This window comes from Acomys russatus, chromosome 5 (assembly GCF_903995435.1).
Source record: "Acomys russatus chromosome 5, mAcoRus1.1, whole genome shotgun sequence".
NCBI lineage: Eukaryota > Metazoa > Chordata > Mammalia > Rodentia > Muridae > Acomys > Acomys russatus.
In genome coordinates, this window is record NC_067141.1 from 49,497,872 (window position 1) to 49,523,888 (window position 26,017).

The following is a 26,017-nucleotide window of genomic DNA, read 5'->3' on the forward strand; positions in this document are numbered from 1 at the left end:
AAAATAAGGTATCTTCTTCCATTTCTCTTTCTGTGTTTTTGTTGTTTTGTTTCTCTGTTTTTTGAGATAGGCTTTCTCTGTGTAACCCTGGCTGTCCTGGAACTAGCTCTGTAGACCAGGCTGGCCTCGAACTCACAGAGAACCACCTGCCTTGGCCTCCTGAGTGCTGAGATGAAAGGTGTGTGCCACCTCCACCCAGCTTCTTTAGCTTTTTTTTTTCCCACACAGTGTATGCGTGTATGGTGTTTGTGTGTGTGTGCGTGTGTGTGTGTGTGTGTGTGTGTGTGTGTGTGTGACTGTGCACATGTGGGGCTCAAAAGGCAATGTGTGGAGTCAGCTCCCACCTTTACCCAGGGCTTTGCGGGCCGCATTCAGGTTGCCAGACTTGTGTAGCAAACATCTTTACACACTGAGCCATCCCTCCGGACCCACCTCTTGTTTTGTTGACTGCTGCCCTAGGCCAGCAAAGCTACAGAAAGAATGAATAAAAACCTCCTGAGTTGATTATAGAGTCAGACTGCAGGCCGGGGAAGACACACTCCCCATGATAACTCAGTTTTAAAGTGCTTTGTTTCATTTGCAGCTTCCTCTTAGAACGTACCCAAGCTATTTCTAAAGCCCTTGGAATTGCTGAGAGGAAATGTGACTCTCCACAGGGAGGACCTAGAGGGCATGCTAGCTGATAGCCACCCTGGGGACAGTCTCGGTGTGCCTCTGTGAGGTGTATGAGGATAAGCAATGTCCATGTGCCCTTCCTTCAGGTGTCCTGTGTCCTGCATCCACACCATGCCGCGAGAAGAAGCTCCCTTCAGTCACCCCAGGAAGGGCCACAGCTATTCTCACGTCACAGCTGAAGAGTAAGTTACAAAGCAGACCTTCTGGGGGTTTTCCACTTGAAGACACAGCCTGCTGACTTCCACCCGCGTACACACCTCGCTGTAAACTAGATAGTGTTTCGTCTCCCCAGAGGATAAAACCCACTGCAGCCAAGGAGAGACCTGGAGGTCCTACCATGGCCTAACTCAGTTCTCTGGGGCCAAGGGAAGTGAGAAAAGGTACATATTGCTATTTTGGTCCACATTCTTGGGACTTGGCTGTTGATTTGCAAGTTGGGAGACATTTGTCCAGGACCCAGATACCTCAAGTCTATTCCTTCAACTCCTCTTAGACAGATACAGGTACTCTGTAGACAGAATGGAGTTAGGTTGCTAAAGAGCCACGTGTGGGTGAAGGGCACACGTGTGGGTGTGGTTCTCAGCCTGCAGGCACACTCTAGGCTAAAGATGGTGGCCGTGACTTTTGCACGATAGTGCCATCCTACAAGTAGTTGTCTCAGCTTCCGGGTTAATTAGTAATACATATGTATGCAGTTATTACTTCTAAGAACTGAGCTTATGGCTCAGAGGTAATATTATCTATTTCTAAAGAGGTCCAGAGTCCAGCGGGAGAGTTAGGCAGGGAGTAACTCTAGCACATGGAAGTGGAGCCCCGGATGTGCTCTGCAGGTGCTAGGAGCCAATGGTAGGAGGCAAACCTGAGCAGGAACACCAGACAGGCTTTGATGTAGAGCAGCGGTTCTCAACCTTCCTAATGCTGCGACCCTCTAATACAGCTCCTCATGCTGTAGTGACCCCGCCCCCAACTGTAAAATTATTTTCACTGCTGCTTCATAACTGTAATTTTACTGCTGTTATGAGTCATCCTGTAAATATCTGATGTGCAGGATATTTGATATATGACCCTTGTGAAAAGGTCATTTAACCTCCAAAGGGTTAACGACCCACAGGTTGAGAACATCTGGGTTAGACTCCCTCTTGAAGCCCTCTGCTCAGAACCCCTGCAGATCCCTTTGTAGAAAGAGTTGCTAGAAAAATCTTACATGGATTACACAGAGTCAGTCAGCAGAAAAGGTATAGGCTCCACCAATGGCAGGCTTCCTGGGCACATTTCCCAGGGGATTTTCCATACTACAGCATAGCCAATTGGGAAGGTGGGGGGGCGTGATACATTCTAGCAAATTGTCTCAACAACACACTATTTAGGCAGGAGACACACTGCAGATGGTATTGTTTCGGCTTCTTTAGGGTGACTCCACAGGCTTTTTTTGTGGGGGAGGGGGTCGAGCCAGCGTTTCTCTGTGTGGCAGTCGTGGACTCACTTTGTAGACAAGGCTGGCCTCGAACTCACAGAGATCCTCCTGCCTCCACCTCCGGAGTGTTAGGATTAAAGGTGTGCACCACGACACCAGGACACAGACTCTTCTGAAACTAGAATTTCATCATCTCTCATTCAGTAGCCCAGGATTCCTAGCCTGTCAGTTCTCTTCTCTCTTCTTGTTACCCCTGAGCACTGCTTCTGTCTAAGTGAAGACGGGTATGCCATCATCTTTGTGTTCCCTCAACAGAAAATGAGCCCAAGGGAAGGCTGGAGCCATTGTTTTCCACTAACCCTCACCCCCTCTCTGTACCCGACACCGTTGCAGCCCTATCTGTCTGCTGTGTTGTATGTGGCCAAAGGCTTAGGGAAACTAGGAGGTATGTAGCAGGGTGTGGTGATGCTGGGCTTTCAGCACAGGTCAGTTTGCCTATGAAGCACTAAACTGGTGGGGTTAACCAAGGCAGATGTTTGTACAATCCCGTTCAAGAGAGGTAAGTCCAGAGAGACCAGCGTCTGTAACTGCCAAGCTGGAGGCTGGGGGCAGGTGGCTGAAGGCTGAGGCGTGCTTTGCGGTGTATAATCAACAGTCTCAGCTGGGGAAGCTGCTAGGTGGCCCCCACAGCACTAACAGCAATGAGCACTAACAGTGAGCTGCTGCGGGGTGGTGCTGAACAGATCAGGAAGCAACCTGTCACAGAGACTCTGCGTGGACACTCTACAGGGGCACACAGGCACGGTAGAAATGGTGTTTGCAGAGTCCAGTGCCAACATCCCAGAGGAGGTCATAGGAAGGTGGGGCTGGAGTTAGGGACGGCAGCTTACCAGGGGAACCTTTGACTTAGAACCATCATATATATGTATGTATATATATATATATATATAAACATATAACACACACACATATACACATATATATGTACACACACACACACACACACACACACACACACACACACACACACACGTGTCCTGGGTTCCAGCACAGAAGAAAAACACTGTCTCAATCTGGATACGTGGATGCCGCCATTTCTGTCGACATCACCAGAGACCCCAGCATAGGGCAGTGACACTTTTAACCTCAGTCTGTGAAGGAAGCAACCATGGAGTACCTCAAACATCATGGTACGTGATTTTGGGCAGGGTAGTGAAGAGCACGAGAAAAGGCCACCAGCGTCAGCACCTGTTCTGAAAGATCCTCACTCACCTGGCTGCCTTGCTTCAACAGGAGGGCTGGACCCAGCAGGGTGCAGAGGCATCTGTATTGAAACAATACAGATTCTTCGAGGATATTTCCCCTCCTTTGAAATTTGCCAGTGATACAATGAGGAAGGACACTATGAAGCGAGTTCCCACAGCTGGTCAAAAAGGGCTACCCACCTGCTTGCTGTTAGCTTCCTCGGAAGCCTCAGCAGACAGGGGCTCTTACACACTTGCATGGGAATAAGTCGTCCAGGTCACTAGATTCCTAGGTGCTTCCTCCAAGAGGAGTCAGTTTAGGCCAGGAGTGGGGCCCTGGGATCTGCGCTGTAATTGCACCTCAGGTGACTGTCCCAGGGGTCTGGGCAGCAGCCTCTGGTGTGCCTGACATCGTTTGATGTTTTACACTTTCAGCAACGTGTATGTGTGTGTGTGTGTTCTAAGTGCAATGTGACTGTGCATGAAGAACTGGAACAGAGCTCTGTCTGTGTCAAGATGCTCAAAGGGAGAGGAGAGGGCAGAAGCTAGAACATGCGCATGCTGGGAATTGTGTCAGCTGTCTTCAGTCATAAGCGCCACCAAGCACTCCCTGTGACAGCTTCATCGCAGGAGACAAGAGTTCTCCCAGGAAAGCACTGGTCAGGGGGTGTAGTTCTGGCCTGAATCCTAGGGCTCCCTTGACAAAATGTGTAGTACCATTCAGCCTGCCGGTTCTGCCACATGCTGGCTGGGCAGCCTTGAGCACACAAGACCAGTGTCAGCTGTAAAAGGAGCTATTCCTTGCTCAGAGGACTGCTGGGACGGTAGAATGAAGCATGCATGAGGTTGGGGGTACCTGGCACAAAATGGTGTTGAGAGGACATCCCAGTGCCCGGGATGTGGGTGCCTGGGCCATGCAGTTTGTAGCTCTACATGTGGACCGGGCTACATGATCAGGGCAGAGTGTCCCTCTGGTACAGCCATCCTTCAGGTCTCTCCATCCCGTCTGGAGTTGGATGGGACACATTTGATGCCTCAAAAGCCTTGAGGTGGAGGTAGGTGGTACTGGCAAAACTCCCTCCTTTTCACCCCCTGCAGCCTAGCACAAGTCACCCAGCTTTGAAGAGCATCTCTTAGCAAGTTGACAGTCACAGTGTCTGGCCCTCAGTGCCAAGGAGCTGGCACATGCCAGCTCACTGGCAGCGCTATGCAGGGACACACATACCAAGCTCTGCTCCTGGGGCCTTTGCAGCAAGTGTTATGCTTCCCAGGGGTCTTTGGACTCAGACCACAAGCAGCAGCCTTATAGCCTCAGGACAGCACCCCAATGCTCATGACCAGGGACATTTGTAAACGTTACTCTGTGCTAGGTCCTGCTTGGACTCCTCTCCCGGTGCCACAGGGGATCAGGCACAGCCTCAAGCTAAAACCCTGACTCTGTCTTGTGACAGTTCTGGGTGGCAAGTCACTGGCCCCTCTGAATTTATTTCTTCCTCTGTGAAGTGGAGATAATAAGCGGCGTCTAGGCTGTGCTATGAGAACTAGCATACTGGCTAGTACAGCCACTGGCTCATAGCTAGTGTTCATTTGGACTTCCTTTTTCTAGATTGAGTTGGAAAAAACCGCTTTCAGTGAGCCATGTTGAGAAGAAAGGGTTATTCTACTTCAGTAGATGCACTGTTCACATGAGGGCCAGAAGCCAGGGCAACCCCCTATGCTTTGGACTTGGGTGCTCCATGCCTCGAGGCTCCTACACTAGACCCTGTCCTTGGATAGTGGAGCTGGAGGTCTGGTCAGGCACCCCGTGTGGAGAGTGACTAATTATCTGGAGACGAGAGATGCTTTCCTGAACTACAAAAAAGGGGAGAAAGTTGGTGGCTGTCTCATCGAAGCCTGGAACAATGTTTCTGAGCTCTATTGGACACATCTATCTCTTGGTACAGGGCCGCAGGGATTGGCATCCTGATTGTAGTCCTGGGGATTTCTCTGCTCGTCGGCTGCTGGTACTGTAGAAGACGAAGTGGCTATCGAACCTTGACAGTGAGTTAACAGTCCCCTGCAGCCAGAGCACGTATGTGCATGTGTATGCACATGCCATGGGACGGCTGCGGAAACTTGAAGGACAACTTGTTGGAGTTGGTTTTCTCCTTCCATCTTGTGGGGGCCGGTCAGTGTGGGTGGCAAACGCTCCTCCCTGCTGACGTGTGTGCCTCCCAACTCCAGGTTCTTCTAACCCTGCCAATCTCAGAAGCCTGTCAGATCCTAGTTCTTACTGATGGGGATCATAGGCAGCAGCCCCACCTCCCGCATATGGTGCACCACTGAATATCTTCCCTCATCTATTCGTCTGTCTGTCTATTGGTCCTCTAAGGGTCATGTGCAAATTTGTCATAGCACCAGCGTTAGGAAGGGAGACATAAAAACCTGAACACTTATGTAAGGTCCCAAAACAAAGTTTGGGTATTTTGAGGCCAGCAAGACACAGCAAGGTAGGAAAATTTGAATGTAATTTCATAGGAAAACCGAGTGCTACATAGTAAAAACAAAATTTTAAAAATGAAAGCACTGAATGGGAGGGATGGTTCAGCAGTTAAGTGCACTGGCTGCTCTTCCAGAGGACCTGGGTTCAGTTCCCAAGACCACATGGTGGCCCACAGCCTTCTGTCACTGCAACCCCAGGTGATCTCTCAACCTCTTTGGCCTCCACAGGCCCCAGGAATGCACATGGTGCATAGACTTGCAATTTGGCAGAACACCCTTAGACAAAAAAGAAAAAAAAAAAAGAAAAAAAAAGAAAATGAAAAAATTGAAGCCACTAGGCAGTAGGGTGGCACCTATGTGTTATTCCAGCACTTAGGAAGGCTGAGACAGGAGGGTAGCTATCACAGGCTACCAGGAAGAACCTGTTTCTTTAAAAACAAAAAACAAAAAACCCTTGGCTGCAATGGCACATGCCTATAATCCCAGCACCCTGCAATCCCATCAGGCAGATCTCTGTGAGTTCCAAGCCAGCTTGGTCTACAAAGCTAGTCCAGGCCAGCCAAGTCTACACAGAGAAAACTTGTCTCAAAACAAAAAAACAAAAAGAAAAGAAAACAAAACAGGGCAGGTCCCATGAAAGTCTGCACCTACCAGGAAAGTGGGATAGAGGTGAGAACATCCTATTGAGACTCTAGGTGAGAAAAATATAGGGGATAGGGAAGTAGGTGGATCCAGAGGGTCCTAGAAACCTACAAGAGGAACATTATGATGGGTGGATCTGAGCCCAGGGGTTCTGCTTGATCAAAGGCACCAACCAAGGACAAAATGTGCAGTTATCATCAAACCCCTACCCAGATCTAACCAAGGGACAGAACATTCTCCACAGTTAAGTGGAGACTGGGGACTGACTTTCACAGGATCTCTGGTGCCCCATATTTGGCCATGTCCCTTTGTGGGGGAGGCCCAATGGCATTCGGAGGAAGGATAGCGGACTACCAAGAAGAGACTTGATACCCTAGCACCATATTCAGGGGGGAGGAAGTCCCCCTCGGTCACAGTCATAGGGAAGGGGATTGGGGTGAAAGTGGGAGGGAGGGAGGAATGGGAGGATGTAGGAGATGGGATAGAAAATGAGATGTAATATGAATTATTTTATTTTTCAATAAAAATGTGTTAAAAAAAACAAAACAGAAAACAAACAACCCCACCCACCCTAAAAATAAAGAAAAGAAAAAAAACCCACTAAAACAAAAAACAAAAATGCCCCTCCCAATCCCCAAATAGGCTTTCAACCACATCAATTCAAAATTAGATGATCATAGATTCAACAAAATATGTTGTCATAGAAATAGCAAAAACATACTTTAAAAACAAAGCACTGAGCTGAGGTGGGTGAAATATGAAGTGGACAGAACCTTTTAGGAGCACAAACCCTCTTGGATTCTGACCCATATTTCCCAAGACTGCAGAAAAAATACCTTTGCTCTGTCCTCTCTAGAGGAAGGGAGACCCTAACAAGTCCCCCTTTGCACTCCTCAGTGCGAGCCACAGCTCAAGCTCCTCAGAAAGCATCTGAACGCTACCGGGAGGACCTGGAGTTCCAGCCCTGAGCCCAGGCTGCCTCCTCAGCATGTTCATGCCCACACTCCCCACGCCCGGATCATGCTCTCATTTATTAAGTGCCCGTTGTCTACCCTCCCAGCTGAAAAGTTTCTTTGCCAGGAAACCAGGTGGTACCTGTGTTCCCTAACTGCCCTTTTTAGCTGAGGGTTCAAAACATAAACAAAAGAGGTAAGGCACGTTGGACCCACACACCAAGCAAGCCCTCCAGTGAGTTCATATTTAAGTGTGGTAAAGTGTGAACAAGACTCCAGACGAATTTTAGGAAAGATCGAGATTGCGTTAGGCCTAGAGATACTGCCCATAGAAACTCAGTCACTCTGCATGCTGAGTAGGGGAGGACTTTACTTTCTGCCCCCGGCCCACCCCCTACCCCACCCTGCCCCGCCCCCCCAGCCCGACTCCATCTGTGCACCTCTGGCATGAAGTGATAACACTCCTTGTAACTGGTTATTTATTATTTGGTCTTCTCACTCATCTTCCCCCTTAGAAAAACAGGCACATAAAGGGCACTTGACCTGGTGGTGGCGCACACCTTTAATCCCGCACTCCGGAGGCAGAGATAGGTGGATCTCTGTGAGTCTGACGCCAGCCTGGTCTACAAAGCAAGTTCCCGGATGTTTAGGGCTACAGAAAAAGAAAATAAAAGTCACTGGGTTACATCAGGAATTGGCTTCATTGTCCACCCGACTTACTTTGTGATCTTACATAAGAATTTTTCCAAACCTCATTGACCCTATTCTACACTTAGTCATGGCAAAAACATGACGAAAACCAATGCTTATTTGTTTTTACTTAGCATGTCTTCAACTTTTGGGTTTTGTTTTGCTTTGAGACAGGGTCTCTCTGTGTAGCCTTGGCTGCTCTCCTGAACTCACTTTGTAGACCATGCTGGCCTCGAACTCAGAGATAGAGATCTGCCTGCCTCTGCTTCCCCAAGTACTGGGATTACAGAATTGCACTGTGTCCAGCTGCCTTTTTTTTTTTTTTAATCTTAAATTATATGTAAGTATGTGTGTCTGTGTGTGGTTATGTGCGTAAGAGGGCCTGAGGCCAGAAGCAGGTCTCCCGGGGGCTGGAGCTACAGGCAGTTGTGAGCTATGAAATGGAGGTACGGGAGTTGAATTTAGGGCCTCTATAATAGTAAATGCTCCCAACTGCACAGCCATCTCTCCAGCCCCACAAAGTTCATTTTTTTTCTGTATGTGAAAGCCACATGTTGGTCTTTCAAGGTAGCGTGTTGGTACTCACTTTCTACCCATTCACAAGTAGTAGCTTGATGTGACAAAACCCTATGAAAGAGCATGGCCGTGCGTGCGGCCACCGAGCACATCGGTTGATAGGATTCAAGCTTACCCTTCTCTGCTGCTATTCTTCTACATATAAGTGACTTGGAGCTTCTGACCTTTTTATAAGATAGGAATGTGTCCTGTCCCTTAGCATCTCCAGTGTAAAAGGAAAAGGCTCCATCACACTTTGTGTGGTGATGGCAGGTACATCAAAGCCATGCCATTCGTGTGGATGGGAAGTCCCTGGGAGTCAGCTCTTGCCTTCTACTCTGTTGTGACAGGTTTCCTCTTTTCCTGCCAGAGCTCCTCAAGTTTCAGGCTAATTGGCCTAGAAGCTTCTGGGTGGCTATTCTCCTGCCTCTGTCCACTATCTCACTGCAGGGCTATTGGGCTACAGATGCATGCAGTCATGTCTGGCCTTTTGTATGAGTTCCAGATACCAAGACTAGAACTTTACTGGCTGAGCCATCTTCTCGAGCCATATGGTTATTTGAATACTAAACTAGTTGGCAACCTCCGGTCTAAGAACTTTAGGCAAGTGTGTCATAATTATGTGACATAGTTCGGCAAGTAGTATGTCTTAGCTTGCTTTCTATTTTGTGATAAAATACTAAAACCAACTTGAGGGGCTGGAGAGATGGCTCCGTTGTTAAGAGCACTGGCTGTTCTTCCAGAGGTCCCAGGTTCAATTCCCAGTACCCACGACAGCTTACAACTGTCTGTAACTCCTGTTCCAGAGAACCCGACACTCTCACATAGACATACATGCAGGCAAAATACCAATGCATATAAAATAGATAAATGAATCTTAAAACAAAACCTTAACAAGAGTCTATCTGGATTACAAGTTGGTCTCTTTCTTCTGTTCTTTGCTCTTTCCTAAGGTGGTTCTTACTCTGTAGCCAACCTAGCTTCAAACTCATGATCCCCTTGCTTTGGCCTTCCTAATGGTGGAATTACAGAAGTATAGCATTACTTTTAGTTTCTCATTAATTAAAAAAATTTTTTTTTAATTTACAATTTTGATGTGTATGAGTGCTTGCTTGCATGTATGAGGGTGTACCACACGCATGCAGAGGCCAGAAAAGGGACTGGATTACCTGAGGCTGGAGTGAACCATGATGCTGGTGCTGGTAACACAATCTGGGTCCTTTGCAAGAGCAGCAGTTAAATGTTCTTACCCATGGAGTCATCTCTGTAGCCCATCTCTTTACTTTTGAAGGATAATTTCACAAACCGTTCATTTTATAGATTCAGTCTCCTACTTTTCCAAACTTCCCAGTTAGCAATAGTGTGGTACCAGGCATTGCACCTCTGTGTTTTTTCTTTAGTTAGTTCTGACAAGTCTGAGAAGTAATTTATCACCTTGCTACTGTAGATCTACCAACTGGAATTAGCAGAGGTAAAGCAAGTAAGTGGCAACTTTAAAGGCCATTTTAAAAAGCTCATTAAAACCACAACCAAACCAAACCAAACCAAACCAAATAAAAAACATTGTTTCCTTTCTTTAGTGGATCAGTTGTTATTTTTACCATTCACTCTAACGACTTTATATTTCAGGACAAAAGGATTCATGCAGGTACTAAAACCACCTCAGAGGAACGATGCCCCAGTGAACAATGCTCATATGAGGGTCTTGGTCACCAGGACAGGCGGCTGTCTTTTCAGGAAAAAAATCATCAGCCTGTGGTAGGTGGAGATTGTGTATCTCAGCACTTTCATGTCAGCCACTTTCAGTTCAAGTCAACAAAATGATTTCTATTAAAATGGTAATGTGAGCCAGGCATGGTGGCGTACACCTTTAATCCCAGCACTCGGGAGGCAGAGGCAGGTGGAGCGTTGTGAGTTCGAGGCCAGCCTGGTCTACAAAGCGAGTCCAGGACAACCAAGGCTACACAGAGAGACCCTGTCTCCAAAAACAAAACAAAAGAAAGTAATGTGAATATACTTAGTGTCACCAAACTGTTACGTGACGAATAATGGTCAAAACCAGGTCTGGGACTGTAGCTCAGTAGTAGAGCACATGCCCTGCTTGCATGAACCCCAGAGTCAATCCATACAACTCTTCCTCCACAATAAAGGTCAATATGGTAATTTTTGTTTTGTATATTCTGTAAAAACAAACAAATACAGGAAACAGGGCTTCTTATTTGTCTTTTTTATTTTTTGCTTTTTTGAGACAAGGTGTCCCTGTGTAGCCTTGGCTGTCCTGGACTTGTTTTGTAGACCAGGCTAGCTGAAACTCACCAAGATCACCTGCCTGTGCCTCCTAAAGTGCTAGGATTACATGTGTGTGCCACTGTGCCCAACTAAGTTGTATCTTCCTATTGTTAGATTTTACAGTAAAAAAATGTGTGCCCGACATGTAAGAGCAATAGGAAATTTTTCTCCCATAAAGCCGATCCACCACCACGTGCTAAACACTTGAAACATAGTAGTTTGAAAGAAGTAGTTTTGTGACACACATTTCAGAGGCAGAACATGGAAAGAAACAGAGCCATTACTGACTTTATTGGCTGAACATTGAGATGATTTTACTTTGTCCCAAGTTAAGTATTTTATCTAAGTAACCTTTCTAAAGGGGAAGCTCCTACTAGGCATTTAACTTCTGCATGTGACTTACATGCATTTCTGCTGGGTAGCGCTGGGGCACACTAAGCACACCCAAGCAACAGGCAGCACTGGTTCTGGACTCAGACTTGTTTGGTTCTTAGCTCCATGGCTTACTTTCTGACTTAGGGCAGGTGACTTTTCTATGCCTCAGTTTCCCCTTGACAACATCTCCTCGAACTGCTGTGAGCATTACCTCAACAGTTGACACATCTGCACTCACTTGGTAGGTAAATGTGACTTCCCAACCTCTGTGTAGTCGTCTTTGAGTGATGTCTATTGTTAAGCTGCCCTTCCCCCAGCTCCAAATGTGCCTTTAGACACAACAGGGATCTATATGGTAAAAATGAAGCATCTGTTGAGAGACACGTGAGATTCAAGAATTTATGGACTGGTGGGCTCCCTCACTGGGGGCACTTGCTGCCAAACCTGACAACTTTGAGTTTGATCTCTGGGACAAACCTGGTAAAAGGAGAGAACCAATCAATACGCCAAACTGCCCCTCTGACACCACATGTGTGTGCTGTGGCACAGAAGCCATACCCGTGAAGAAAACAGCTAAGTAAATAAATAATTCTGAGTTATTTCTGAAACAAATGTAAATAATCAGTTCTGACATGAATAATCTCAGCATAAGATACACTTTTAGGATTTTGGGAAGCCCCTTATCTCTCTTTTTCTCTTCTCTCCAACATTTTAACATATGTATCTGTGAAATTTAATAATTATTCCATTGGACAAAAAATATGCATGAACACTTACAAGCTTCAGAGCACAGCAAAGGTATAAACGTGATACAAACTGGTCTGCCTCACTCCCTCCCCGGAACGTGTACACTGCTGCCAAGCCCACTCTTTCCCTTCCTCATCTTCACAGGTTCCCAACGCTCCACCTGCCTACGAGAAGCTCTCTTCAAACCAGTCACCCCCGCCATACTCACCCTGAGAGCCAGAAATCTGCTAAGAATGCTGAAGCGACTTCCCTCACACTTTTGCTTTGGGCTGAGTAGACACCCATGTTTTGTTTAGAATGCTGCATAATGTACAACTCTACTAACAGGCTAGGGTAAAATTCTTGATAGGTCAACTGGAGAAATAGTAAGGAATGGTGAGAAATAGTAATCTGGGGAAAACTTCAATAAACATTTCAAAGCATATTATCTGTCCCATCAGTAATGTTATTAAATCATCATCATCATCAGTAATATTATTATTTTAAGGGGTAAATTCAAATGGACAGTCTGGGAACATATGATTTTTTTGTGTGAAGAAAAAAAATTTTTTTAAAAATGTGTCCACATTTACGTCTGTGCATTTGCATGCCAATGCCTGATGCCAGAAGCTGCTGGATTCCCTGGAGTTGGAGTGATAGGTGGCTTTAAGCTGCCTGATTGGGTGTTGGGAACTAAGCTTAGAGTCCTCTAAAGGAGCAGCGAGCACTTTTAACAGCTCAGCCACCTCTTCTGACTTTCAACTGATTCCTTGAATGAAATGCAGCGAACTTACAAATTACTATCCAGCTTTTGAAAGCAACCTACTGGCCCGTGGGAACTGTGTACAGGGTTGTGGCAGATGTTATGTGATGATGTTCAGAACGGATCCCATTACAGGTTTAAAACAAAAACATACTTCTCTGAACTAGACACTGCTAACCAGGGCACTCTGTGTTCTAAAATGTCCTACAATAACCCACTGTGAAGAGTCTCTCTCCTCCCTCACCTCTATGTGGTGCATATATCTATTTGCGAGGCAGAGGACAGAGGTCGATGTTGCTATGTTTCTCAGTTGCTCCCCACCTCATTTTTTCACACAGGCTCTCACACTGACCCTGGAGTTACATCATGTCCATTCCTCTTCCTTCTCCATCCAACTTATCCCACTCTCTCAAATTCTTGGTGTCTTTTCCATAATTATTGTTACACATGTATAGGTATACATGTCTACATGTATATATGTGTGTGTACATACATGCACATAAAGCCCCATCACTCCCCACAGAGAGATGGGAGGTAGAGACAGACCTGGCTGGAAGCTTGCAGGCTAGCTAGCCTGGAGTATGCAGTATGGTGGCAGAAAGGATGGACCCTGCGTCTAATTGTCATGAGGATGCTTAATACACAGACATCAGCCAAACTAAAGTTGCTTTTACTTTTTAAAATCCTGATATCACTTTCAAGCTTAACAGAAAATTAATTGATTACTTAACCCTTGATCTATACTACTTCAGTGCAATGATTACAGACATACACCACCACTCTAACCATCTCAAAATGTATATTCACACTCTCAAACAGCACTTTTGCCATTTGTTCTGGTCTGCTCAGTCATCCACTCTTTCTCTTCCCCAATTTCCCTATCAATATTTAAAAAACAAAACTTGGTTCTCAAGAGATGTGGGTGATGTATAAAATGCATTGTAGGGGGCTGGAGAGATGGCAAAGTGCTGAGGAGCACTGGCTGCTCTTCCAGAGTTCCTGGAGTTCAATTCCCTGCATGGTCGTTCCTGTGAAGGTACCAGATACCCTGGAACTAGAGTTATAGACAGTTGCGGGTGGCCATGTGGATGCTAGGAATTGAACCTGGGTCCTTTGGAAGAGCAGCTAGTGCTCTTCACCACTGAGCCATCTCTCAAGGCCCAACTGTGAAAGCTTAGTATGAGCTACTGTACTGTACTGGGCTGTAGTTCCTAGAAATCAGAGGATTAACAAAGGACTGAGTCCAGAACATTTCTGCAACTGAAGACTGGGTCAGCCTGCTTTTAATTTTTTTTTTTTTAAGAGACAGAGCTTCATGTATCTGAAGCTGGTCTTCAACTATGTATCTAGATTGGTCCTGAACTTCTGATCTCCCTGCCTCCATCTTCTCAATGCTGACAATTAAATTCAGGTCCACATGCATAAATGATAGGCAAGCATTCTACTGTCTCAGAACAAAGTAAACTAGGCCTTCAGATAAAAAGCTACCTAGGGTTCTATTCAACAAGTCTGTATTGGGTACCCTGTGCCAAGTGCTGGGATGACAGTAGCTGAAGAGGTCCCTCTTAAAAGCAGCAGGCATTCACATACAGCTGTGAAGGAGAGCTGTCCTCAGGCTACAAGTCACTGCAGTACCACGATGGTAGCTGCAGTATGGCAACGAGAGGGGTACATGGAGCAATGAAAACGTATAATCAATCTTTAGAGTCAGAAAAGGAGATGGCACGCTTTTAACTTTTTGGAAACTACAGCCCAGTACAGAAAAGAATGAGAAACAGGCAGGCATACTCACACTTCTTACACCTTTAAGTTAGGGCTTCACTCCAGAGACTCAGTAGCTCATACCACGCTTTCAAGGTTCAACTCCTAGCATCCACATGGCTGCTTGGAACTGTCTATAACTCTAGTTCCAGGGTATCTGGCACCTTCACAGGAACGACCATGCAGGGAATTGAACTCCAGGAACTCTGGAAGAGCAGCTAGTGCTCCTCAGCACTTTGCCATCTCTCCAGCCCCCTACAATGCATTTTATACATCACCCACATCTCTTGAGAACCAAGTTTTGTTTTTTTAAATATTGATAGGGAAATTGGGGAAGAGAAAGAGTGGATGACTGAGCAGACCAGAGATACAAATGGCAAAAGTGCTGTTTGAGAGTGTGAATATACATTTTGAGATGGTTAGAGTGGTGGTGTATGTCTGTAATCATTGCACTGAAGTAGTATAGATCAAGGGTTCAAGGCTAGCCTAACCTACACTGACAAACTAAAGTAATTCCATTCTCCCTTCCACACCTAATTTTTTGGCTGGTGCTAGGGTAGATAGAACTCAAGAGCTTGTGCAACCTAGGCAAACACTGCGCCCGTGAGTTATCAGAATAAAACAACTGTTTGAGAAATGTGAACAGCACTTTTGGAACACTCATTATCCTTTCCATGTTAATAACATCGTTTTGATGTAGCATGAGTGGAAACCTTTAGCCTCCTCTTTTTCTCTTCTGTTTATGTATACGGGTGTACAGTGTTTGTGTGGCACCTGTGGAAACCGGAAGGTGCTGGATCCTCTGGAGCTGGAGACATACATAGGCAGTTGTGAGCTGTCAGGTATGAGTGCTAGGAACTGATCTCAGGTTTTCTGGAAGAACAGCAAGTGCTCTCAACTACTGAGCCATCTTGATGTTTTTATTTAAATAATGAAAAATATCTTAAAATAATATTTATTTGTGTGTATGTATGGAGGTCAGCAAGTGATTTGCTCAACCCTGTTCTTTCCTTCCATCACATGGGACATGGGGACTGGACTGGTGGCAAGCATCCTTATTCACTGAGTTATCTCATAGGCCTAGGCCCATTGCTTCTGATATTTTAAATTTTAGACTAGAATTCTGTGATGAGGCTTAATACTGTAAGCTGAGTATGTATATATCAGTATCTCAATGAGGTAATAAAGTAATAGAGCTCCAGCAAATACAAATCTACCTTTTATTTACAATGAGGCACATTCTCAAGCACTACAAAGTCAAGCCCTGAGTCAAACCAACTGAGCCACAACATTTACTTCATAATAGAATTTAAGCAGTTGCTCTATAATCTGAGTAAAAGAAGAAAGAGCACTACTATTTTCTCTCACTTTTAATTTCAAATGACAAAGAAATTCATGTTCTTAAACATAATTTTGGAAGATCAGTAACAATGAACCAAGACCTCAATTTAAACAAAAACGTATGTGGAGAAGGAAGGTAAAGAGTAACACCACCACTCTGCATTACTTTTGCAACCTCTTATAAACCCAGACTATTTTTTGAAAAAAATAAGTTTTGCCAGGAATGGCAGCACTTGTCTATAACCCTAGCACACTCAAGAGGCCAAGGCAAGGCCTCGTGCTATCTGATAAGTTCCAGGACTGTCTAGGGGCACAGAGAAACCTAAAAAAGGTTTTAAGAAACCTGTTTTGGCTGTCTAGACATCAATCAAATATATTCATCAGGAAAAGGCAACACACATTTGTTTTTGTTGATACAGAATATGGTGATGACTTCTTTTTCTATTTTTTTAAATGCCTGAAACCATGAAATTTTTGAAAGAAAACTTCAAAACAAGTGAAGTACAACTATGAAGAAAAATGTAAAGCATCAGATTCATGTCCTGGCTCTACTCTCCATGAGCCAGGTGAGCCTGGGCATGCCACTCAGCTCCCAAGATTATTGTGAAAATCGAACAGGATACACAACAGGAAACTCTGTCAAGGGCAAAGCCTGTGCAAGTGCTATTATTACTTTTATACATTTCCCAATTGTAACACAAAATTTTAAAGGACTTTTTTTGTTTATATCGTATTCTTTCAGTGTACAAGAACACATTTAAAAAATGGTATTCAAACAAAGAAATACAGCAACTCAGTTTATTACATGCAGATTCTTCTGCATTGTTGCTAACAGTTCACTGGTCCAAAATTACTAAAATACTTAAAAAACTATACATTATGTAAACAAAACATAAATAAGACAGTATTGTTCTTTGTACATATATTTAGTACAGATTATTAGGGATTTAAGGAATATGTACAATTTTACACCATAAACTGCATTTTCTTAATGCAAATATACATATATATATATTCTTTTTACAGAAACAAAAATAAGATGTCACTAATGACACAGACTACTATACTGTAGATATATACCACAACAGTCCAAATTCAAGAAGAAACATATATAAGTGGGAAAAGGCTAGCTTACTTAAACTAGTCAAACCTGACTTTGTTCAATTATATTATATAGACAGGTAAATCTTGATGTCATATTTTGAACAAAGAATCTTGGAAAGCAGCCTCACACCAATGAATGAAATGGTATATTTTTCCATCCCCAATAAAACAAAGTCTTGAGCAAGCTAGTGAAGATACATTAAGACACACACACACACACACACACACACACACACACACACACACACACACACACACACACGTAAACATACACACACGTACGAACAGTATGTTTTCAACAGTATAATAAAGTTAAAATTTTTATGGGAGTTAAAACAATGCCCCATTATTTAAAAACTGGCTCATTTAGTCTAAATTCAAGATGCAGCTGTGTCAGGTTTCTCTAAACCAGGTGACAGAAAAGCAGGGAAGACAGAGGCAGGATTTTGACTAGCAGGTACAACTTGAGGAAGAGATGAAGACAATGAAGATACCTTAGATGCTGGAGTATTTATGGTATTTAAAATGGCTCCTTCTGGGCTAACCAATAACTTTTTGACAGAGGTATCCAAATGAAATACCGATGTGCTACTTGGCAGTGGAGGGTTACTAGAGGAAACGGCAGAAACCAACGAGGTCTTAGCCAAAAGAGTAGCTGGAGAGGACTTAATTACCGAAGTCAATGCTGCCGGTGGTGCAGGTGGAATATAGAGTTTAGCAGGTGTGTTTATTATGTGTGGTGTTGTATGTACTGTAGAGAGAGAACTTGGACTTCCAAGAGAGTTTACAGTCTTTGTAGAGTTTCTTCCAGAATGCTTTAAAGGCTGTCCACTTAAAGAATTATTTGATGTCTGTCTATTCTTCTGGACAGGATTATCAACTGGTGTAGGTGGTATGCCTTGGCCACTGTTAAGAACTAAGGGTGGAGGACCGTATTTTGGATTAGTAGAGATAAGGAGGACATGGCTACCAGCTCCAAGACCTTGTGGTGGAACAATAAACCGGGCTCCATTCATCATTATTTGAGTACCTGGTGCCAAAGGTGTACTGGTGTTGATAACTATTTTTTGTTGAATACAAGGTTCACTGAACAAAGACCCTGCCAGACTAGTTACATTTGATGGTGGTGTACAAGTGTAAGTGGCAGAGGCAGCTGCAGAAGAATTGTTACTGGGAGTTGTTTTTACTAACGAAGGGGACATATGCTGGTTTGGCATAGAAGTAACGTTGGAAATATTAATTATTTTACCTGGACTTGGTGAGAGGGATAATTCAACTTGAGGTTTATTTGTGTTTGCATTTGTTGGCACTGTAGTTGAAGTCCCTGCTGACTGAAACTGGAGAGAAGTTCGAGAGGGTTTTTTAGAGAAAGATACAGGGCGTGTAGCTCCTGGTACTGTTGCTGAATGTGAAATTGTGTTGATTATTTTTGGAGATGTAGTCACAGGTGTAGGTAAGGCAACAGTAACAGGGATTTGCAAAGCTGATGTCAAACATTTAGGAGACGCTGTTGGTTGTGTAGTTGAGATGAGAACAGATGATGCAAGGTGTCCTGTTTTTACAGTTGATATAGACACAGTGTTTCCAAGATTTGATGTGCAAAGTCTATTTGACAAAACAGGCATAATTCTTGAAGAGGTATCATTTCCAGCGACTAAAACGGGAGGTCGTGCCCCAACTGAAGCAGGGGATGAGGTCACTGAAAGGGAACTCAAAGGTCCATTTGCTCCTGTTCCTGAGAATATATTTGTAGTTCTTGCTGTAGAAATCACTGACTCATTAACAGGAGGAAGATTTTGACTCACAATATTTGAGCTTGCTGCAACTGAGCTACCACTTGTTGACAAGGGTGAAACACAGGCCTTATTACTTTTGTCTTCTCCTTTTGGCATTACATTTTGCAATATATTAATTGATGATATAGCTGGCAGATTTCCTGGAGGATTTATAATTGCTTGACCTATGTTTAGTCCAATTTTTACATCTTTAATTTGAGACACAGTTGGTGAAGAATTTATTTTTATTGGTGTTCCCACTGTAGATGGAATTAGTACTAGTTGGGGTTGCTCTGGAGTCTTAACATATGTTTTATTCAAGACAGGAGAAAGTGTCTGTTTTAATGATTCTGCAACAAAAGCTGAGGCTGAAGTGCCACTAGGAACTGGAGCGTTAATAAAAACTACTTTCTGGGGAGAAACACTTGTAGATGTTGGTGCTGGTGCCATATTAACTGAAGAACCACTGCCAGAAGAAAGAATAGATGGAGTTGATACCAGCATAAGTTTTTGAACTGGAGTCTCACTGAGTACATCTCCATTTATTGCTGTTGTTGCTTCTGATCTTGTAACCGGGTAACTTTTTGTGATATAATCTACTTGTTGTGGTTTAGTTGATGTATGAATAATGTTTGTATTGGTTTGTCCAAAATTTCCTGTTGATATGCTAATTACACTAACTGAACTATTTGTTGTTGATGGTAGCAGTGAGCTGGAAGAAACGGAGGGCTTCAAGGGTGAAGAGGGCATATACGAAGTTTTTTCTATCATGGAGCCCATATACTCACTGCTGGAGGGCTGACCTAATGTAGGTTTGAGATTTTTCCCCATGGGTGGATGAAAGCCACATGAAATAGAGACGGAAGTAGGTGCTTGGCTGAAAGATGGGAGACTAGATGTAGCAGTCACTCCAGCTACCTGTGATAAAGCAGGGGACGATGTTGATTTTGGCACCAGAAATGCCTGAAGTTGAGGTGCAAAAGTGAAAACAGAACTTGAAGATAAACTGTTGGGTGAATTTTGTTCTGGATTAGTTTGTACTTTTACAACTCCAGTGTTCCCACCTCGCGTCCTAACAAGAATTGACTGTGAATCTCTTATACATATAGTTTTTAGTTCCTGCTTTGCCTCAGAAGAATCAAGAGTTTGCTGTGAAAAACAGGTGAGGGAACTGCCAGGATCTGTAAATTCACTTAGTGTTGTTGCTGGTAACAGAGGCTGAACTGTTGAGGAAATGCTGAGTGAAGCAGCAGGCTGGGGGAATGTGGCTGAGGAAACTGCATTCTTCACTTTTCCTGCTTCACTCTGGCTGATCCTAACTGGTGATGTTAATTCATTACTTACAGAGGTCACAGGGGACAAAGGCTGTGATCTAGCACTCACATTTGATGAAGGTGTAGTTGTCTTATTGAAAACTGTACTAGGCAGTTTGGTAGAAACAGAGGTGGCAGGAACAGATACTAAAGAACAGTTCACACCTGTAGTCTGTGGGCAGGATGAACAGTGTTCTGTGCCTTTCTGTTGAGGTGGTGCTGTCTCTTTTGCAACTGCTTTCCCCTCTTTGTGCTGAATCACAAAATTCTTAGGCAGAATAAGAACTTGCTGCATCATCTTTTCTCCTGTTTTAGAATCCACCACAGGCTGCATCTGAATCTTGACAGAACTATTGTGAAGGTCTACTGGCAACCACTGACCACCGGGCATTTTGTATACCATTTGTAAAGGTCCTTTTGTACTGGTGAGGCAGGTCAATGCTGGCTTTATGGGGCTTGTTTCTGCAGGGGACAGAGCTGGCTTCTCCACAGCAGGAACGCTTCTACCTGTGGAAGGGGGCAGTTGATTTGTTAAGGTCACTTTGTTCCCAGTATTCTTTGCAAGCAAGGCCTGAATAGGTTTGGTCCCTTTCTGAAGAGTAGACACTGGTACTGAATCCTTTGAAGCAAATGACTCTGGAAATGGCAGTTCTGTAGGCTTTGATTCATTCAAACAGTCAATCTGCATATCGACTTCTAAGTTCTCAACTGATGTCTCATTTGTGCTTAGCTTTGCTTTCTTCCTTGGGGAAAGTTCTTTTGTGCTATCACCCAGATAACTACTTTGTTTGGACTGTCGTTTAAGTGTTTTAGGCAGTGTCTTCACTACATCTTTAGAAGGCAATTCTTTTTTCAACAACTTGCTTCTGGCCACAGGAAAGCCTATTTCTGATAATTTCATATCATCTGAAAGTTATAAAAACAAGCATTTTGTTTTTAGAAAACAGCAATTGAGTAATACCAATCATAGAATTTAAATTCAATCTTTGAGCAGGCAATTTAAGAAGTCTACTACACAGTCATTCCAAAGCTTCTGCACTACTGAAGAAGGTCAACCGTGACCTCTGACATGCTACACATAAGAGCAACCTATTACTGAGATTAGTTTTAGTCTAATCCTGCTGCTAATATATAACTTTTGAGGAAAAACTGTGGCTTTTAAAAACACACTCAGTATAATCTGGCTAGTTTTCTTTCTCTACATAGGGAAACCTTTATACCACAGAGGAATGGTTGCTATTCAGTATTGTCTTTAGAGATTCTAAATGAAAACAAATGTTCAATCTTTCCTGTTCTTTGTTCTTAAATAATTTATGGTCATATCTGGCCAAAAGAAGTTCCCTTTTACAGTTCACAAAAGACATGAAATATGTTAACATATCACTAACCACATTTTCATATCAACTTCTTATATAACTAAAGAATGCCACTGTTGAGCTGAAATGAGTCACATGTAATTTGGGCTAGCTATCCATACTTACTGGAATGATGTGTTTACTTTGGTCTCAGTTGGCCATCAACCTTGGCCATGCCTCATTTTAAAAAATCTAAAAGATTTGTCAAATTCATTTAGAGCAAACTTTACAAACAGAGCTTTAAGACTAGTAACAAAAGATAATCAATGAATTCCAAAGGAGTATGATCTGTAATGGGCAATGACACATATATAATTTAGGGTTAGGCATTGGCTCCAGAAACTCTTAGAAATTTAATATTGACTTCCAAGAAATTGCTTACAGTGATATGAATGGAATTTCTGTAAAATATCAGATTTCCTCAATCACACTCACTGACCAGATTACTTTTGCCTTAACAACGAATAGAAAGTTCTCTTTAAGCTTGTATTTTAAAAGTCTGAATGCCTACCTGAATCCACGTGCTCTTTCTCCAGGTTGTCTAGAGCTTCTGCTGTGTCTACAGACTTACTGATTTCTGCTGTAGGAGCCTCTCTCTCAGGGTTCTCGTCACACTCTTCCGTAGTCCATAGTTCCCTTGTGAACTGACCATGATCAGGTTGTCTTCGGAAATCGTCATAGTCTTTCTTCAGGCGGCTCCTGAAATAAACCAATATAATATGGAACTTTTGGAAACAGAATTAATTTAACATTTTAAGGTAAATACTGAAATAGTTTCAATTGTCATTAGATTGTTTTAAATGTGTCTAAAATGTCTATTAGTTCAGTCTTGCCAATTATTAATTGCCCAAGAAGACAAAACTTATGATATGTGCTTAAGAAACTTAAATGTAGCTGGTCATGGTGGCGTGTAGGATTAACTTTCTTAACAATTATATTTTATTACAAACTTATTAACCGAGAGTACCTCACTTATAACCCGGCTAACCTAAACAATAGGAAAAAGAGATTAAAGAATACAATAATGAAACCGTAAGGATATCAGTTCTGAGGAATGATTCTCCTGGCGTAATTAGCAGGATTTATTCTGCTGGAACCTGGAGCAACCAGAACCCGGAACCTCAGCTGGAGCCCAGAGCCCCGAAGCCTTCCCTCAAGTGGTTCTCTCTAGGAGTGTCTGGAATTGGAGCGATGAACAGTCAAAGCTATCCCAAGTCTCCAAAGGCCCCGCCTCCTGTTTTTGGCTCACATTTATATCTCCTCTCAGAATTTGTTCAAGGATGTTTTTCAGCTGGTTAATAACCAATCTCCCCCACATGGTGGTTGGACATCTAAGGGGATAAACATCACCTGCTCTCTCATCCCCCACTTGTGATCTAAAAAAACATGTTTATCTCTTCTTCATAGGCACATGCCTTTAATCCCAGCACTCGGGGAAGGGAGAGGAGGGGAGGAGAGGGGAGGGGAGAGGAGAGGAGAGGAGAGGAGAGGAGAGAAGGGGAGAGAAGGGGAGAGAAGGGAAGGGAAGAGAAGAAAGAAACTTAAATGTTACATCTTTAAAATTCTCAATAAAGTTTGAACACACTATCTGAAGGCTGAGGTTAGAACTATTAAGAAAGACAATAATAACTATTATTTTCTATTTGAATTTAAAAATGAGCCTAAAATAAATAAATAGATAAATAAGTAAATAAATAAACAATCGAGCCTGAGTCAATGGCCTGGGGCTCACCAAGTAGACTGGCCAGCAAGCCCCAGAGATCTGCATGTTATGTGCATGCCTGACTTCTGTTTGTTTTTTAAGGACAGAGTAGCACCATGTAACCCTGACCAGTCGGGAATTTGCTATAATGAACAGGCTGGTCTAGAACTTACAGAGAGATGCCCGCCTCCACCTCCTAAGTGCTGGCATTAAAGACATGCACCACAATATCTGACATTAAACATGGGTTCTGGAGATCAAACTCTAGTCCTTGTGCTTGCTAGGCAATTGCTTTATTATAAGACAAGTACTTTACTAATTGGACTATTACTTCAACCTGATACAGCCCTAAAGTCACTTGTTATAGTACAGTCTAGATTTTATTTCTTAGTTGTGAAAACAAGGTCTTACTATGTAGCAACTTATCTCAAATTTATAATCCTCCTGCCTCCACCAATTAGATGTTTAGAAAGTATATCAAACTTAACATGTTTAAATCCAAACTATTCAATCCTTGTTATTCTTCAAACCTGATTCTCCTTCAGTCACCTGTCTCAGTTAACGGCAAATCCATGATGACAGTTGTTTAGAGCAAACATTTGGGGCATCAGAATTTTTACTCATTACTTCCTACCACATTTATTAGCAACTTTATTCATTGCTAGACAAAATACTTGCTAGAAGCAACTTAAAGGAGGAAGGGGAATATATGTCTCAGTCTGAGGGTACATCATAGCAGAGAAGTTATGGCAGGCAACAGGAGCCTGAAGCAGCTGGTTGCCTGGCACTCACACAGTCAGGAAACAGATGAATGTTGTGGCTCAGCTCTCTTTCTCTGTTTGGTTCAGTCCAGGGCCCCATACCACATTTAGAATGAACCTTCCTACCGCAATTAAGCTAATGTAGAAAAATCCCTTACAGACAAGTCCTTGAGGTTTGTTCCCATGGCATTTCTAAATCCCATTAAGATGACAATAGGATTAACCTATCACACACCTCACAATGCAATCTTAGGCAAATTTTACCAATCCTACTTTGAAGCTATATCTAAACCCAACAACTTCCTGTCATGTGTGATACTGCAAGCTACTCCCATGTTATTTAGAATAACTACTACAGTATAAATAGCTCAACTGCTTTCTTCTTTATGGCTATTTCAACAGCAACAGTGAACACTTCAAAACGTAAGGTCAAGTAGCTGCAGAGATGGTTCAAATGGGTAAAGGTCCCTGCTGCCAATATCCATATGGTGGAAGGAAAGAACCAACTCCTTGCACGTTGTTCTCCAGCCTCTTCCACATGTGCACCATGGCAAACACATGTGTATTCCAGGTCGCACTGCCCTCCACCTCCAAACATACAAAATCAGTCAATCAACATAAAAACAAACAAACAAACAAAATCCTTAAGGTCAGAGATATAGTTCAGTGGTGTTTGCTTAGCTATACGCAAGGCTCTGGATTTAACTCTCAGCATTCCAAGCAAGCAAGAGAAACAGAGACGATCCTATCGCTGTTACAACCTTTTGAAAAGCTTTTCATCTTGGCCCACATAAACTCTTAAAATAAGTTCTTTCTGACCTGGCTCTGACCTACTTCTGACCTTTGTGTCTTACCCAAACCCTTATAAATCATTTTTCTTTGGTTGTACTGACTGTGTGCTTGCTCTAAATGTCACATACGCTTCTCCAGAGACTGTGCCCTTCTCTCTGTTGTTCTCTCTAATCTATACCTCATTTCCTTTGTGAGCAGCTTTCACTGTCTCACACAGGAACTTTGTCTTCCCTTCCTCGTGCTCTTCCCCACCAGCATTTATTACATTTGAGTCTGTACGTTTCTTCCATTAGAAAGCAAATCAAAAAGAAGATGTTTGGAAGGGAGGATTAATGGAAAAAAAACTAAATGATTTTATTACATGATTTTCCCAAAATCAAACATTAATAACCTTAGGATAAGTTACATCACAAAGTTTGTTACCTGTTTCTCTGAAAAGCCTTCATTAACTTTGGTTCCCATGGCAGCAATTCATTTAAAAGGCGTACCAGTGTACTATGTAATTCTTTTACGGCTTGCCTCCGATGGTACCATTTGCCCTAGAAACATAATTTTAAAAAGTAAATTCCTTAAACTTAATTTAAAGTCAATATCAATCAAGTTTTATCTTCCAATAATAACATAAAATGTCAATAATTCGTCAAAAATATTTCTTCCATAAAAGTTTACAAAGAGAAAATATTTTCTAAGAAATCTGAATACGTTTAGTGATCTTCAGTTCTATAGGAAAAACCCAAATGCATATTATCTAAATATATAAGCAAATTTAAAAATAATCTAATTATATCAGTTGTAAATATCTTAATGAATCATTTACCAAATGTATATAGTGTCTTGGGCTTGATCCCCAGTGCCAAAGTGAGGGCAGTGGTGGGGGGAAACCTACCAACCAAATAAAATTATATAAAGATACAAATCATGAAATAAATTCATTAAATAAGTAAATATAGCTTATGGAGTAAAGTTTTTGTAACTTCTAAGAGACAGGAAAAAAAACAGACTGCTTAACAAAATCTTTAGGAATTATTACAATTATTTTAGTAGTTTCTAGCATAGAAAGGCAACTAAAACAGTTAACTGCTGTTTATTTCCTGTGTGTGGTGATGCGTGTGTGTGTGTCCATGAGGGTGTAGAGAGCAGAGGACAACATTAGGACACAAGTCCTCCTGCTTCAACAGCCAGCATTTGTACCCACTGAGTTACGTTCCCAAGCCCAGTCAACTGGTTTTTAAAGCCTACAACATTATACTAAAATTAATTATTATTAATATCCCTCCCATTTCCTAGCATTACAAGTATTTTCTGT

At 42.9% G+C, this 26,017-nt stretch overlaps 2 protein-coding genes across 3 annotated transcripts in view; one reads left to right on the plus strand and one right to left on the minus strand.

Annotated features, from left to right (window-relative positions):
* Nucleotides 1-765: 765 nt before the first annotated feature.
* On the plus strand, nucleotides 766-12,362 carry Mlana (melan-A). Its single transcript, XM_051147121.1, has 4 exons — nucleotides 766-857; nucleotides 5,277-5,373; nucleotides 10,284-10,412; nucleotides 12,210-12,362. Exons 1-4 carry the CDS (start codon nucleotides 787-789, stop codon nucleotides 12,276-12,278), a joined length of 366 nt encoding a protein of 121 aa, XP_051003078.1. The 5' UTR covers nucleotides 766-786; the 3' UTR covers nucleotides 12,279-12,362.
* A 4,422-nt stretch (nucleotides 12,363-16,784) lies between these two features.
* Kiaa2026 (KIAA2026 ortholog) overlaps nucleotides 16,785-26,017 on the minus strand; it is a 79,685-nt gene continuing 70,452 nt past the window's right edge. For both annotated transcript variants that reach the window (XM_051146320.1, XM_051146321.1), the window contains 3 exons: nucleotides 25,135-25,250; nucleotides 21,968-22,155; nucleotides 16,785-21,007 (listed from right to left, as the gene is read on the minus strand). In XM_051146320.1, coding sequence (XP_051002277.1) covers nucleotides 17,391-21,007; nucleotides 21,968-22,155; nucleotides 25,135-25,250 — 3,921 coding nt within the window. In that variant the 3' untranslated portion in view covers nucleotides 16,785-17,390. The remainder of the gene's footprint in view (nucleotides 21,008-21,967; nucleotides 22,156-25,134; nucleotides 25,251-26,017) is intronic.